The sequence below is a fragment of the Patella vulgata genome, chromosome 2, assembly GCF_932274485.2.
Source record: "Patella vulgata chromosome 2, xgPatVulg1.2, whole genome shotgun sequence".
In the NCBI taxonomy this organism is placed as follows: Eukaryota; Metazoa; Mollusca; class Gastropoda; family Patellidae; genus Patella; species Patella vulgata.
This window is the reverse complement of record NC_065880.2, coordinates 93,774,249-93,790,102: the sequence shown is the minus strand read 5'-3', so window position 1 is coordinate 93,790,102 and position 15,854 is coordinate 93,774,249. Positions and strand designations below refer to the sequence as shown.

At 39.7% G+C, this 15,854-nt stretch overlaps 1 protein-coding gene across 1 annotated transcript; it reads right to left on the bottom strand.

Moving 5' to 3' along the window:
- Positions 1–129: 129 nt before the first annotated feature.
- Positions 130–13,189, bottom strand: LOC126810806 (myophilin). The gene is made up of 4 exons (XM_050536086.2): positions 13,029–13,189; positions 4,160–4,314; positions 3,523–3,757; positions 130–1,156 (listed from the first exon to the last, which is right to left on the bottom strand). Exons 1-4 carry the CDS (start codon positions 13,080–13,082, stop codon positions 1,001–1,003), a joined length of 600 nt encoding a protein of 199 aa, XP_050392043.1. The 5' UTR covers positions 13,083–13,189; the 3' UTR covers positions 130–1,000.
- Between the last annotated feature and the right edge of the window lie 2,665 nt (positions 13,190–15,854).

Genomic DNA, 15,854 nt, shown 5'->3' with positions numbered 1-15,854 from the left:
TCCCTCATAGCACACTGTATGGCATATGCCCGTCTTCACGTACAAGCGGAGAATCGAAACAACATTTGGCTCAATGACAGACCTTATGTATTAATGCCTTGAACTGTCTCATTAATTAAAAACTTTGACTAAAATGAAACGGTTTATTTTTAAACATATTTTTTACAGTTCGGTCATTTTCAGCAGTTTGAATTGAATTTAAAAACAGGTAAAAAAAAAAAAAAAGACTAAAACTAAAAGAGTAAATACAGTATACTAATTCCATGCCGGCACGACAGGGTCGTCACTGCCTTCGCTACATGAACACATTTAAATCTACACATGCGTGTTCTACTGTTTTACAGGTTGGGTCTTGAGTAATTTTACGTTTCAATTTTTATCCAGATCTAGTCATTATTTGTGGAGACCTTTAGGGGAATCTCTTACTAAAATGCCACCTTCCATGAACTCTGTCAGGCTACAATTATCTCCCTTTAACAAGAGGGCGTGTCGATCGTGTCATGCCAGCTAAACTAGACGAATGTCTAAAAATCTATAAACTTTTAAGTAACAATATCTGCACCCATATTTACAACAAATTAAATAATCCATTGGAGAAAGAGGGGGATAATTAATTAAATTATGGTATTTCTGGAGTTAAAAATAGATTAAACAATTATATCAAATAAATTAAACACAAAATTTCATAAATATCTTAAGTTTCTATCTAAATTGGAATTTGTTAGCAGGACATTACAGTCTTCTCGTACTATTGTTTTTGAGCAGATGAAGTCCATGATTATCACTGAATGCAAAAATAATAAATAAAATCATAATACGTTTTCGTATTTAAGTGTCTGAAATCCAGCAAGCAGAAATATAGAATCATATGAGATCATATGAAAAATAAACTTCTACTAGAAACAAAAGGCAGAGCTTTTCAAAATTAACTTCCGGTTAATGATGTGTCAGCGCTTTTCATTGGCTCACTGTGCCACACGTGATAACGTTGTCATGGTAATCAATAATGGCTGTCTGGAGCACCGTAGAGTATTCCAGAGTATGTACAGCTGAGCTTGTTATTTTGCTTAGCCGCCTTTCGTTTTTCTTCAGCCTTCGGGTCCACATACTTTTTAGGCCATCGTCGCTCACCAGTAAAACTTGGGAGGCTTTCAATCTGTAAAAATACAATAAGATATTTAGATTTATAAAAAAAACCCAGCGGCTGCCAGGCAGGATACGCCCACATTTTCGAGAGATGGATAGAGAACAAGCTAAAAAGAAAGTGATTTTTCCTACAATCAAGGGCCATAATTCAAAAAATTACAATTCGATATGCGCAAATATCGAAAGGAACCGAGATCTTTGGGTTATAAACTTACATTTCAAGTTTCATCAAAATTGGATTAAAATTGTGACCTCTATAGGGTCCACAACCTTGATATACCATATTTTTACGCTATTTGAGAACGAAGGGCGGCCATTTTGTCTGTCAGTTTTGGGCCGGTTTTCATGAAATTCGAACTCAGCCGTCCTTAGGGTGAAACGGTGATATAATAAAACGTTTTTTGAAATCAGATAAAACTTATGACCTCTATAGGGTCCACAAGCTAAAAACGCGATTTTTCGTACAATCAGGGGCCATAATTCAGGAAGTTACTTTCCGATATGCGCGAATATCGAAAGGAACCGCGATCTTTGGGTTATAAACTTACATTTCAAGTTTCATCAAAATTGGATTAAAATTGTGACCTCTATAGGGTCCACACCCTTGATATACCATATTTTTACGCTATTTGAGAACGAAGGGCGGCCATTTTGTCTGTCAATTTTGGGCTGATTTTCACGAAATTCGAACTCAGCCGTCCTTAGGGTGTAACGGTGAAATAATAACACGTTTTTTTTTAAATCGGATAAATATTATGACCTCTATAGCCATTTTTAGAACAATCAGGGGCCATAATTCAGGAAGTTACGTTCCGATATGCACGAATATCGAAAGGAACCGAGATCTTTGGGTTATAAGCATACATTTCAAGTTTCAACAAAATCGGATAAAAATTTTCGTACAATCAGGGGCCATAATCCACGAAGTTACAGTCCGATACATGCCAATATCGAAAGGAACCGAGATCTTAGGGTGATAAACCTATACTTCAAGTTTCGTTGAAATTGGTTTAAAATTGTGACCTGTAGACTGTTCACAAACAATTGTGGACGGACGGGCGGACAGGGGCGACGACAATATACGTCCACATGAAAATGTGGGCGAATAAAAACATGCGGACACGATAATAGAATATTGTTATGGTGTCTTCGATTTTCCAAAAAGTGCATCTGCGAACGCCAAACAATACGGATAATGACAATCTGATTAAAACACAGATCTATATTTCATTTCCTTTTTTTAATACTTTAGATGGCCAACACTACATGAAGATCTAACCGGGTGTACGAGCGGCTTTGGACCCTATGACGCCATCACACGCCAAGAACGTGTCGTAACGAACCGTTTCATTGGCTAACTAGAACGCCGGTAATATAACAACTCTTCCTGATTTCAGTGTAGTAAAGACAAGTAAAACGAAATTTTGAACTATACAAAAAGAAACGAAATAGGATCTGTGTTGTAATCAGATTGGGGATAATGCGACTTGATGATCGGAATTCGTTTATTGACCGCTTATCTTTTATTCCGTTGTGAAAATTAGAAATGAAATGGGGTTTAACGTTCTATGAGGAAAATTTTGCCCAGACAGCGGCACTAAGGTCTACTCTTATAAAGAATTCCAAGGGATCTTTCACGTGCACGCCAATGTGCACACGGGACCTCGGATTTCGTCATGCACTATTGACAAGGGGAAACCACGCCGGCGAATCCTGATGAACTTTAATTTCCTCGGTGAACACCGGGAGCGAACCCGCGAGCCCCCGGATAGCGAGCCAGTGTCTTACTCACTTAGCCACCGTGTCTCCCGTAAAAATTAGAACTACCGGAAAATTCACAATGAAAGGAAGAAATGATATGTGTTGATAATGCAGAATCTCGTTATCATACGCGGTGTGAATATGGTGTCGATAATAGTGTAATTGGACAGTGAGAGCATCTCGGGACTAAATATACACAGATGTTGACAGCAATATAGATCAAAGGCCAGCTCAATTTTCGACAAAGTCACTGAGATGTAAATAAGGTTAGGACACGTGATTGTTGGCGAGACTGCGAGAATGAATGGGTGAAATGGAGTTTAACGCCTCACATTTCTTCACCGAACGGGATAATGAAGGCGGGCATACGTCCAGGGTTCGATAACTGTTTCCGGAATGGTTTCCCATAACATTGAAGCAGGACGGGGGGGGGGGGGTGTTCCTTGCCGGGTCTTCCGTCCATGGGGACAATTTTACATTACATAGAAAATTCTGGAAAACTTTCTCAGTCAATCGAACCCCCGATCACCTATTGACTGAGTCAGTGCCTTACTCACTGAGCCACTGTGGCTACCGGAAGAAGCTGGGAAGAAGAAGACTAATTCATATACTAACCTCACTTCCTAAGGCTGCAAGACCGGCACACACTTGACTTAAGTTTGTTAACTCGTACAAATTATCGATTTGGAACAAAGCAACTCTAGGGACGCCCAGCTGTACACATTTAATCAAAAAACTGTCCAGTCGTTCTCTTTCACGATTGATTTCAAAATTCGGGTTATTTGACTTCTGAAATGTTTTTTTGGTCATATCCAGTTTTAATTCATCAGGCAGGTATTTGTTGATCAATCTGAAATTATATAAATTGATAAATAAACGATATTATTATGATTATATTGTGGCCTTTGTACCGAGATTACCTTCTCAAGTACATTATACTGTCAAAATAATAAATTTCCATATGTTAAACCCGTATTCCATGTACGCGTTTTCAGGGTCTGACAAGGTCAGCTGTCTAGTCGTTCGGATGGTACGAAAAACCGAGGTCCCGTGTACACTTTGGCTTGCACGTAAAAGATCCCTTGACAGTTGGAATTCGATATAAGAGTAGGCCGTAGTGTCGCTGCCGGGCAAAATTTCCCTCATAGCACACTGTATAGCGTATGCCCGTCTTCATTAGCACAGTTCGGAGCAGAACAGTAGGACGTTAAACCTCATTTCGTTTGATTTCTATTAGAAATGTGTTACTTACTGACATAACAGTAAACCATCCTTTAAAACATCGTGAAAATTATCGATACTTTTGGTTCTGTCATCTGAGTCGGCGATCTCGAAATCGGCCCCGGTTTCTTCTTTAACCCATTCCAGGACTTTTATGGCGTCACCACTCGTAAAAGCCGAGTCTATCTGAAACAAAACATTAAAGTAAACTCGCTTCAAAATTTAGTTTGAGTTCCCTCCCTTTACATGTATTCCATGATTCGCTGACTCGGTCGGTTTTTATCATGAGAGAGAAAAGTGCCAAATAACCTCCATGTTCCTGAAACAACGACCGTGAGTTTTACAAGATCTAGCCGTTGCTAGATTAGTCAGAAATTCCAGGTACACGTGAACAATAGCGTTGTCCAATCAGTGGTCGTGCCACAAACACACTCAAATCAAAGATGGAAAGCGCGAGACTTGCTATTCGAAATTTTATTTTCTATCGCGGAATCTGAGAGGTCCCCAGCTGAGTCAGTAGTCAATCGAAATATATAAGGTATTACGTGAAGTGTTTGGCAAGACGTACCGAGCTATGGAGGATGAATAATATCTAACAGTCCACTCAACGTAATGCTCTGTCTTTCCCAGAACAAAACACACAAGGTCACGCAGGGTCGCATCTTATCCTATTCTTGCACGCCTGGGATCTAAACCACGAAACGTGAATCCGGGGCACCTCTCATGATCTATAGTGCACGCGTTAAGCAACTCGACCCCCCGCCCCAGACATTTGTCTGGCATATACAATACAACAAAGAAAGTTCGTCATAGTGGCCATGTTATGAGTGAAATGGGGTTTAACGTGCTACTGTTATGCACAAACCGGGCTAAGGAAGAATCCGGTCATGTTCATACATTTTTGGAAAAGGTTGAAACATTTGTTCATTTAACAAATCAAAGATGCCATCTCACTGCCCGATAGATTTGGCAAAAAAATTAAGGCAAATATGACAACATTTTTAGCTTAACTCCTTTCCCCTGTAGTATACTCTTCCCAAAACAGAGGACATGCACTGCTGTTTTTATTAGAGGTAATAACAGGCCAGTTGCCTACACATGAACATAAACAGTTCATATGGGCGGCTTAACTGACGAAATGTCAAAGACTTAAAAGTAATTTGACCGAAATTTTCATTACTTTTTTTGACCTATTATAACGGTCAACTCTCTATCTAAATCTTATATAATGGATTTTGAAAAAGATCATTTGGTCATCTTACGGCGGTCTGTCTGTATTGCACATACAAATGCAAGTATATTAAAACACAAAGTGACGTTTACATGATGAACAAGTCATAACATGATTTGTAAAAAGTTGCTGATTCAGCAACTCCTATGGGGTTTAACGTCCATTCGACATTAACTAGGTCATTTCGGGACTAACATATGGTTTAGTTTTATTCAATAAATCGTTGGTGCGTAGGGGTCTTTAGCAGTGGGAGGAAACCAGAGGACACGGAGAAAACCTATGAGGTTGGACAGGCGACTATTTTCAAAATAGTCGACTTTCGAGCAACTAAATATAATTTGTATTGATCATTAACATATATCTTTAGTTTCATCTAAATATTCCAGTGGTTCTATTTTGGCCCTCTGTTACTGGGATGTCGATCGCTGAGATAGCTGAATATTCTGGCAGTTGTCCATAATATGCGCGTTCAATGCTAATTGGCTACACCTTTGTAGAATTTACTTCATGCCAACCAACATATTATTATACAGTAATATATATTCTGGCATTGTGCAGTTAAATGGAAATTTGTTTGCAAATAAAAAACTATCTATAGATTTTTTTTTTTTTTTTTTTTTGGGGGGGGGGGGGGGATACTAATCATCCTATTCTCGATATGAAACAATACGTCTATATGAAATTTTTTTTATGATGGTTTTGAAATGCGAAAAAATCCGTTTCGGGGGCAAACGAAATGGGGGTGTCGTACGCGTCATGGCGGAGGCACATAAATAGAAATTACGTGAGAGAGGGGATTACGTGGGGGATGTACACACTATGACAGAGAGAGAGAGAGAGAGAGAGAGAGAGGGTACACACTTTGTCATTGAGAGAGAGAGGGAGGGGTACACACTATGTCACAGAGAGAGAGAGAGAGAGAGAGAGAGGGAGGGGTACACACTATGCCAGAGAGAGAGAGAGAGAGAGGATGGGGGGGGGAGATGGTCTGTTTCTAGATATTCATGTAATGAAATAAACAATGTGTGTTAGTGTCGAAATATTTTGATGTTAAACTAGATTCTCGGGCTGACACACCATCGTTTAGTTATGGCATTCTTGCCAACTTCTAGAGTGGAGTAGAAGAAAACTCGAGTATACATCACTATCGTTTATCGCTGGTGTTTTTGCCAACTTCTACATAAAAGACATATTTTCTCAATAAATCCAAACTCTTAGGAAATGTTTGCACATGGCATGAGAAGGTGCCGTTCTGAAAAAAGAGAACTATCTATGATCAGTATAGATCTCTGTCCTAATCGGCAGCCAAATTCAAAAATTAGTATATTATTTTGTATTGCGGTTGTAATCAGTTTTTCATCTTTAATAGACACAAAGATCAAATAAACATTTCCGATTTCATTAATTGCCTAGTTTGTGTCGAGTGGATGTTAAACCCTATTTCTTTTTAGAAATCGAAAGCAGACAAGGTTAATTTCAAACCGGAAATACCACAAGGTTACTGTTTTAATTAAACCCAATAATGTAAGAAAGGAAATGATAATCTGTTTCTGTGACTGACTTGCCCGAATCTCGATAAGAGTAGGCCGTAGCGCCGCTGCCCGGGCAAAATTTCCCTCATAGCACACTGTATGGCGTATGCCCGTCTTCATTAGCCCAGGTTAGGAGCAGAACAGTAGGACGTTAAACCCCATTTCATTTCATTTCTTGCCCGAATCCTCGATCACCTGTCTACCCCACCCCAAGTCCTTATCTTAGGTTCGACAGACCTTCACCAATGCCATGAATTTGTCTGAAGTAGCCTTGTTGGCGTAAAGTCGAAAGAAAGACCCGGCTATCATCACTAGTGGGTATAATACTTGAAAGTCAAGCTGTTAAACATTAGTGGGTATAATATAGTGTGTTAGAAAGACGATGAGTTATTTTGGTTGTGTAGTTTTACTTTCTATCTGTTTTTACTCATCTTGATGAGGTAGGTAATCTATTTTTAGCAACACTAATTTGTGTGATTTGCTTAGCCAGCAGTCATGGCATCAGTATGTCTACACGTTATATCATCATATATTACAAAACCTGTTCTAGAATTTACCACTCACTCATGTCAATCTATGACTTTTAATAAATTAATATACTGGCCAAGCTCTTCTTAGATCTACCACTTTAACCAGGATAAAGATTGCATCAGGCCCATAGCCGAAAAAAAATGTGTTTCTAAAACACAATGCCGATCGATATCAAATTGTGTTTCTAGAATTTAACACGTTTAACAGAGTTATAGAAATAAAATGAAATAGGGTTTAAAGTCCTACTGCTGCTACTGCTGCTACTGCTCCTACTGCTGCTACTGCGCTGATGAAGACAGACATGTACCATACAGTATGCTATGAAGACGGTTTTGCCCGGACAGTGGTACGTGCTACGGCCTACTCTTACATCGAATTCCAACTGTCAAGGGTTCTTTTACGTGAACGTCAATGTGTATGTACGGAACCTCGGTTTTTCGTCCCATTCTAACGACTAGACAGCTGTTCTTGCCAGGCCCTGCGTACTGCATCACACAGTAGTTAGAAGCAAGTAGAAAGCAATTTGGCAGGTGACCCTACTCCACGTGGTTTACAAACTCGTGGTCGAATCCGCAGCTTGTCATATGCTCTACATCGAATGCGTCAACTCAGCTGACCATCAAAACCCCATTTCACTTGAGAGTGACATACGATAATTTTCTTATTTCCTGTCAAGTGCGAGGGAGAAGATTTTTTCCTGAACAGTATAGTTTCCATACATTCGTGTTCAAAATTAAATAATTGGAAATAACATATGGTTCAATGGTATTTCAATAATTGGTCTAATCCTTTTCTCCGGAGGACCCGGAGGAATACCACGCGGTTGGACAGGCAGCCATACGCCTTGTCACTTACAGATTTTGGATCGAAACCACCCACGCCACGTGACTCAATGACAGATCTAAAGCGCACGCGTTTGTGTACATAGTTGAAATAAGAGCAGTGTGTGTGTGTGTGTGTGTGTGAGAGAGAGAGAGCCTGTGTGTATCTATATCAGCCAGCTATAACAGGTATAGAGATAATGTATAACCGATATCTGTCTAGTATATACCAGATCTATAGAACATTTGTATATAGTAGACCTAGATTAAAGACACCCTCAAATAAATATATGTATAGGTATAGAAACATTTACACCAATCAACACAGATCTTTCTACAGGCGCTTCGTCATTTAAACATACATTATGAAAGATTTGGATAAAGAGCTCACTGTTCTTGTGACAATAAAAAGTAAAAAAGGTGATGAAAAATGAATATATTGAAGATCAAATTATAAATCCATTCTGAGCGATACGATCGTCTTGTACCATTGTTATGCGATAGGGGTGTGATTGTGGACCAACAGAAACAATAATATACTATTCAAAAAAAGTAGGGGATATTTGATTTTTAAGTGTTATTAAAGTCACCTAAAGAAACTGACGAAGAAACAAATGACAAAATGAAATGAAGTTCACATTCCTCGATGTATTCCAAATGATCGTTAGACTAAGTAAGGCACAGACTGACCATTATAAGGGTAAAATGATACCCGGGGTCAAACAGCAAAGTTACCACAGCATCACAACCAAGTCAGTAACGGGTAAATCCTCCTCTGTTTGCCAAACAAGCATTGATCCGACGTGGCATACTCCTAATGAGACGTCTAAGGTCATTTTGGTCCAGATTGTCCCATTCCTGTTGCAACGCAGCAGCAAGTTCTTGGACATTGGCAGGACGTTGTTGACGTTGACGTAACCTCTGTCCAAGCATGTCCCAGACATGCTCGATGGGGGAGAGGTCGGGACTCAGTGCTGGCCAAGGTAATGTGGTGATGTTCTGTTGTTGGAGGTAACCTGTAACGATCCTGGCCCTGTGACATCTTGCGTTGTCATCCTGGAAGATGAAACGGCGGCCATGACGTCGTGCGAACGGCACAACATGGACTGCCAAGATGTTGTCCCGGTAGTACTGGCCTGTAACACGCCCTGCAACAACATGTAAAGCCGTTCTTCCAGCAACAGTGATGCCTCCCCACACCATAACAGAACCACCCCCAAATCGATCATGTCTGATGACGTTAACGTCTTGGAAGCGCTCGTTTCGACGACGCCACACCCTCCTACGTCTGTCCAAAAAATCAACAGTGAACCTTGACTCATCTGAAAACATCACATTGCTCCAGCGTCGATTATCCCAGTGTTGACGATCCCTACACCAACGACGTCTTGCCTGAATGTGATGATCTCTCAAACAAGGGATCACGCGAGGACGTCGGGCGCGAAGGTGACCCCTATGCAGTCGATTCCGAATCGTCTGGCCACTCACTCTCACACCAGTGTCTGTTTGAAGACGAGCGCTGATCTGATTTGCTGTGATGACACGATTTCTCAAGGCCAAGGTACGGATAAATCGATCCTGGGCTTGAGTTGTCGCCCTTCTGTTAGGTTCTATAGTGACTTTTTTCATAGTCATTTGCATATTTTAGTATTATGCCCCCAAAATCAAATATCCCCTACTTTTTTTGAATAGTATACGTGCACACGAGAGCTTTAACTCTAGCACAACGAACATTTAAATGGCGTTCTCTGGGTGTTTGATATAGGTTTGAGTTCAGAAATTGCCAGAAAAATAAAAGCCGTTACTCGGAAGGGCAATCGGTCATCCAGTACATAAATATAATATGATATCTTCTAGAATGAGAGATATTGAGCGAGAGAGATAGAGATGGGGTTTATCGTCCATTCGACACAAACTAGGTCATTTAGGGACATTAGCAATGAGAAGAAACCGGAGGACCCGAAGAAGACCTATATGTTGGTCCCGACATGACCTAGTTTGTGTTGAATGGACGTTAAACTCATTCTATAAAATGAAATGGGGTTTAACGTCCTACCGTTCTGCTCCGGTTGCTATGAGGGAAATTTTGCCCGGAGAGCGACTCTACGGCTTACTCTTTTATCGAATTCTAACTGCCAAGGGATCTTTAACGTGCACCTCGGTTTTTCGTCCGATCCGAACGCCGATACGTTGTCCTTTGCCATGCCCTCAGTCCTGCACCACTGACAAGGAGGAACCACGCGGAAATCTCGACGAACCTTCTCACCAAGGCAGGGATCGAACACGTGTCCTCCGGGTTAGCAAGTCAAGGTCTTACCCATTGAGTCACCGCAGCTCCCCCACCCTATAAAAGTTGATATATTATTATCATTACATTGATCATGTCTATGGATCAGGTCTATTGAAAAACCGACAATATTTCTTTGTTTGTAGAAGCTATAACCATATACTAACATTCCTGTCATTTAGATCGGTGGCTCAACTTCAAATAGTTAAAGTAGAATTAATGGAGGAATGTACATGTGTTTCTATTCAGCGGTTTATGGTTCCAACAGATAATGTATAATTGAGAAATTTACACGTGGTTCCAGCAGATAATTTATAATGTCAGTGCTTGATGAATTATTGTACACACATGTCAGCAATATTTCAAATTGTCTTATATTCTGCACATTTGGGTTAAACGGCCTACTTTTCTGCACCAACCGGGATAATAAAAACGGCCATAAAGTGTGTTATCAGATCAATTTTGTCGATGGTTCTTTTACGTGCACGAAACCTTGGTTTTTCGTCCCATCCGACCGACAAGACATTCTTCCTTGTACCCCCCCCCCACCTCAACGCGTCATGCACCACTGACAAGAGGAAACCCAGCTAAAAGAAACTCATATGGCACTTTCCCGTGATCTCTTGGTTCGTGAGCATTACCATGGACCTTATAGCTAATTACCGAAGACATTGAGTAATATCGCTATTGGCGTCTTTCGTGTTTTCTCGCGCGGCAGGCATTTAGCGATATTGCTTCTCGTAAGCAGTCAATGTATTATAAGGTCCATGGCATTACTTACTGAGTCATAATGGCTCCATATATTCTGCATAGGTAGGGTATGACATGTAATCATACTATAACATTTGATGGCACTTATACACAATATTCCCTTCATTGCTGTTAGCAGAAGAAAGCCAAAGAAAAGTTAAAATGCAGCTGTCAAGGCAAAATTCGACTCCCAACACAGCACCCCCCCCCTTCCCCCTAAAATAAAAAAAACCCCAACCATATGCTACCAACAACACAATCAATTAAGTGTTCACCTTTATAAGATGGAGGTTAGATGGCCGAATGGTTAGCGCGTGAACGTTATATCATAAGGTCTGTCATTGAATCAACTGGCGTGGTTTCGATTCCCCGTTTGTCCAACCTCGTGGGTTTTCTCCGGGTACTCCGGTTTCCTCCCACTGCTAAAGACCCCTACGCGGAAGCGAATTATGTTAGTAGAATTGGACCATATGTTAGTCCCGAAATGACCTAGATTGTGTCGCGTGGACGTTAAACCCCCTCCCTCCCTCTCTCTCTCTCTCTCGCTCTCTATCTCTCGCTAGATGACCACTAAGCGTGAGATATTATATAACTCGGTGAGTAACCCAGTGAGAAGGCGATGATATCTATGAGCTGTTACAGCACAGTACTGCCATCATTAACGTCAGAGGTGCCAATATTCACCAGCTTTCACCGGTATAAATAACACATATATGCTGATACACCGCTTTTGGTGATAGCGGCCTAACACTTTGTTTCGGTGATAATATATTCTACAGGAATTCTATAATTAACATAATATTGCGTCACAATAGATGGACGATAAAAACCATATATTCTTTGACCCAGAAATGATCCCTTACTGTTTTAAGGGGCGACGTTCTTCGAAAAAGACCAAGACTCCGCCAATCCATGTACAATCGACATCAAGCTTGGGATGTCGGTTCCTTGGACAATTCCACATCGATTGACAATTCCAAGATGGCGGTAATGATTCCATGTTGGGTTTCTGGTCCATGCAGTACGGTCGCACTTATTTTGTTGTAGTTGGATGCTTATTCATCGTTCTTTAAAAACAAGGCATTCAATTTGTCGGTAATTATCCCGTATAACTGAATTTAAGAGCTATATAATGCATTCACCTATGTATATGACAGAAAACGGCTGGCGAACAACGCCGAAAACGTCATCTTTCCAAAAAATTCGTGCAACAATCCACCGTGGATTATGAATTAAACTCAACTGATGTTATATGTTGTAGTTTCGTACTTTATAGTGACCGTCCTTACATTATGATTTTAGGTGTTACCTTGATATCCAAACAAAATAATTCTCAATAAATATAATAATTAATCCAGACATCGATATGAATTCTATAATCTCACACAGACATCATAAAAAATAGGTAAAAAAGGGAACTCTAATCTCATGACAGCCCCATAAATACAATTAACCCATTCTAATTAAAAAAAATAATTGAGGATGAATTGGTCGATATTATTATAAAATACCGGATGAAGATCAACTTATTAATACAAAATAGGGAAACCGAGGGTTGAGATACAAAAATATGGAATCCCCACCCTTGTAATAAAAATGATTAATTGAGAATAAAATTGGTCGATATTATTATCAAATATCTAGAGAAAGGTCTTCCAGATAAGCATGGTTCGGATGTTTTTAGGATGCCATGGGTTTTAACGCGAAAATAAAAGTTCATTTATTAAAAATATCAAACGAGAACATACCTTCATTTGACAGTCTCGTCCCAATCCCGCTTTCACTGCTCTCAAATGGGCCATTTTTAAAGTATTTTTAGGATGTATCAATGCAGGAAACTAAGGATTAAAAACTTTCAAGCAGGTACTCCTTGATGCCGGTCACACTACACACAACAGACAAAACGCGATCAGGTTTCCACGCGCTAGTTCCTCGTACTTAATTTGCATACCACGTGATGCCCTTTGCTAACTTTGATTGGATGACTTGTGATTCACTCTTTCTTCGCGAAAGCTTTCCCTCTCACTGATGCTAAGACCAAGTTTGGCAAACCCGTACTTTCCACACCACGGGAATAACAGACAGTTTGATTTTCTTGATTTTATTCAAAACTACTCTATAATCGAAGTAGAGATATTATCGCTATTCATTTAATTCGAAAATTTAAATCGATTCCAAGGTCATTTGTAATTTATTAAAATCTTTTGTCCCCATCTTAAACTAACTTTTCTATAAATAGCCAGGAATGTTATAAGTAATGGTGGTTCGACAGTTTACCTTGGCAACGCCGGTAATTTTATACGAGCACGCGCTTCAGTGCCAAACTCAATACTAACACAAATCCGTATTATGAATTCCTGAAATTGAGACAATGGAAATTTTTGAAGAGATAACAGATAATAAACAAACATAAACCATATAAATTTGTAAATAGACTATTAATACAGAATATAAATAAAAATGTTTGTGATGGAGTGTATCTGGTGACACGGGAGGGGGGGGGGGGCAGGGGGCTGTCAGCGTAGCTAGCCATAATGAGTTACCGGGAAATATTTTAAACTAAGGAATAGAAATACTATTGAGGAAGGTGAGCCTTTATCGCCCATTTCACCTCCTCTCGGTACCCACGCAACAACCCTGTTAATAAAATTACATACCACCGTACCTTTCCATATGAAATTAAAAATTAGTAAAAGATGGCTGAAAGAGAGAAATGTGGTTTAACGTTCACTCGACACAAAGTAGGTAATTTCGGGACTAACACATGGTTCAATTTTATTTCAATAATTCGCTTGCGCGTGGGTGTTTTAGCAGTGGGAAGAAACTGGAGGACCCGGAGAAAACCTACGAGGTTGGACAGACGACCCTACTCCTTGTCACGTACAACTGGGGAATCGAAACCATGCCAGTTGACTCAATGACAGACCTTATGATACAGCGTGCACGTGCTAACCATTCGACCATCCAACCCCGCAAAAGATGGCTGAAATAATTCTATTTCACTCCTCCTTCCCAAAAGATGACTGAAATAGCGTAATTATATTTCACTCCCCCCCCCCCCCTTCCCAAAAGATGACTGAAATAGCGTAATTTTAATTCGGTTCCCCAAAAGATGAAGATGTACGTTTTATTTGATATAATAACTCATAGCTTCTGTTTATTTACTTTAGCCGCGTGAACCTTTATCAGATTGTGGTGAAAACATGCGTGCTGCTAGACGGTAGTATTACAAATTACACCTTTAATATGTCTCAACTTTGACCCCATGTGGAGTAGGCACGCGTGCTGCTTATAGTGGCAAGAAACCTACACGATACGTTCCAGATCAGATAAATTTTGGTTACAGCTGTAGACAAGGTGAAGGTCAACGAAATCCAGTCATAACTAGTTAGCACTGAACCGTTCAAGTTAAAATAAATACCTGGAACACAATTACTTGTCTTGTTTGGTTTTTAATCTATATCTAATTAATAGAATGTAATTTTACTACCATGCTGTTGAAATATTGGCACATGAAATTATGGCTCGGAGTCGTTTCTAAATGGTTAAGATATAATCTATCGGCAAAATATAAGTTAGGGTACGTTATTGGTATGTACGGAAAAGAACTCTCGACAGAATTCGAAATAAGAGTAGACAATAGCGCCGATGTCCCACATAGAACACGGTATCTATGGTCTGTCTTCATTAGACTTTTCAGAAAAGTATTTCCCCAATTTATTGCGGCTATATGTGGTTTCCAGAGAGCATCGCCAAGTTGCGGATATATGATTTCGGTCATAAACAAACTGTTCACAAAAGGAAAAGAGGGATTCTGTATGACCCTTAGAGGGAAGTGTTGACACGGACCATAAACGAAGTCAGAGTGACTGTGTGGCAGCAACGGTCAGGGATTTTACAGTTTAGCGCAGCGTATACAATTACACATGCCTTGAGATTGGTGAAGTGGAAAGTTTATTGCCGAACTGTTCCGTCAGCCAAGATAAGAAAGCAAAGCAAAAAATCTTCTCGGAATTTGAAATGGTCTATATTAATTGCCATTAGACGAATAAAAAGCATTCTACAAGACGGAAATATAAGTTTTTAAAATTTTATTAATATAAGACCAACAAATGTAAATGTAAATGAAAAAACATAAGCGGCCAATATGGTAAATGGGCCCAGCTGTAGGAGAAAGGGGGAGGAATCCGTTACAGGAGGGCATCCAATCAAAGAATGAAATTAGAATTATTCTTTTCTTAGTATGAATTGATTAAAAAGTTTATTTCATCTATAATCGTTAAGTGTCATTTAGCGATCGGAAAACACATTTATCACACCACAGTTTAGTTTAAGGAAACAATAAGAGGATATTTGTCGAAACGTTCTTTTAGAATAAAAGTAGTGAATGTTTCCTAAAACAAACGGTGTTCTGTTAACGTTTTCATTTGTTTTTGTAATCAAAATGTCTCACATTTTGGGTACAAGTAGCAATATTTGAGTCTTGGGTCCATACAATCATAGAGTTGACTGGTGGGCCTGGTTTAAACTTCCCTACTTTATTGGTCAGAGGTCAACTGAGTCAAGTATGAAAA